Below are 1,218 nucleotides of genomic sequence, written 5' to 3'. Positions count from 1 at the left end.
AACAAGTGCACACAGGGATAAGATTTAGGCTGATAAGGTTTCAGGATCAACTGACACGGAAAAGGTGATGGTAGGGGACAAAAGTGCTTTCTTTTTCGAAAATGTATGTAGATGGACCTGTTAGACTTTCTATAAACAGTACGGCGCTTGATGGCACGAACGAGCGCCCATGCACTTGCTAGCCTTGTCCAGGGAGGCTCATCCTCGCAGGGCGCTCCGGCCCGGTCCTGACCTGGTATGACGCAAGTCTTATTACAAAATCTTCTTAACTAGCATGTTGCACCTGTTCTAATAATTTATTTAACAATATGTTATAGCTACAAGCATTCTTAATACCGTACACCGGCGACTCACAGCTGCCATCTCTGCACCAGTTCTGTTGGTCCTGGCTGGCGCCAAGTCCCTCCTCCTCGAACGACCGGCAGCCGGCGAACAGGGGTGGCGGGCGGGCATGTGGGTAGTCCGGGAAGCGCTGCCGATCGGACAGGTCGAAGAGAAGGAAGGACTGGCGCCTGCGCACGCGCACGACATTGGCTCGTAGGCAGCCGTCGATGACCCTACACTCATCCTGCAGCTGGTTCCGCACCTCCCGCAGCGCCTGCGTCGGCGACCTCATCCCGCCGCCGCCCTGCTTCGCGACGGAGCCACGAGCCTTGCTGTGCTGCTGCTGCGTGGACGCTGTTGCGGCCGGCGTCCTCCTGTCACTGGCGCGGTGCCTGGTGGGGGCGCAGGCGTCGTGGCGGCCCTCACACGATCATGGCACGTGGCGCAGAAGGCCGTGGCCCGCTCAGCGTCGAAGTTCCTCCTGCGCGCCTTGTCTGTTAGGCACGCGTGTGCCTGCCAAATGAAATGCACGCCACGTCAGCACACAAATATACAGTACTTACAGTATAGATGCTTTATTTTTAGCACAGTACAAATGCTTCTTTAACCGTTGACGACAAGGCAACATTACCGTCAGGCATAAATTAGAATGACATTAGAATAACTAGCAAAAGAGCCCATGCGTTGGAAGGGAAGAAAAAACATAACGTACGCTCCTAACCCAACAACCATCACTCAAGATCACAATAGGTCCATCTCCTTTATTTTAGCGAGACACCATATTTGTGTTGCCGCTTATCCTTCTTCTCGCTCTCACCGGCGATGGTCTCAGTGTTCACATAAAACAAAAGTGTTTGAATATGCTTAATCCTAAGGCGTCTCTCTCTCTCTCTC

At 53.3% G+C, this 1,218-nt stretch overlaps 1 protein-coding gene across 1 annotated transcript; it reads right to left on the bottom strand.

Moving 5' to 3' along the window:
- Positions 1 to 65: 65 nt before the first annotated feature.
- Positions 66 to 901, bottom strand: LOC119345557. The gene is made up of 2 exons (XM_037615588.1): positions 342 to 901; positions 66 to 232 (listed from the first exon to the last, which is right to left on the bottom strand). Exons 1-2 carry the CDS (start codon positions 614 to 616, stop codon positions 199 to 201), a joined length of 309 nt encoding a protein of 102 aa, XP_037471485.1. The 5' UTR covers positions 617 to 901; the 3' UTR covers positions 66 to 198.
- Between the last annotated feature and the right edge of the window lie 317 nt (positions 902 to 1,218).

This window comes from Triticum dicoccoides, unplaced genomic scaffold (assembly GCF_002162155.2).
Source record: "Triticum dicoccoides isolate Atlit2015 ecotype Zavitan unplaced genomic scaffold, WEW_v2.0 scaffold251122, whole genome shotgun sequence".
Classification (NCBI taxonomy): Eukaryota; Viridiplantae; Streptophyta; class Magnoliopsida; order Poales; family Poaceae; genus Triticum; species Triticum dicoccoides.
This window is presented reverse-complemented; position numbering and strand designations above follow the sequence as displayed.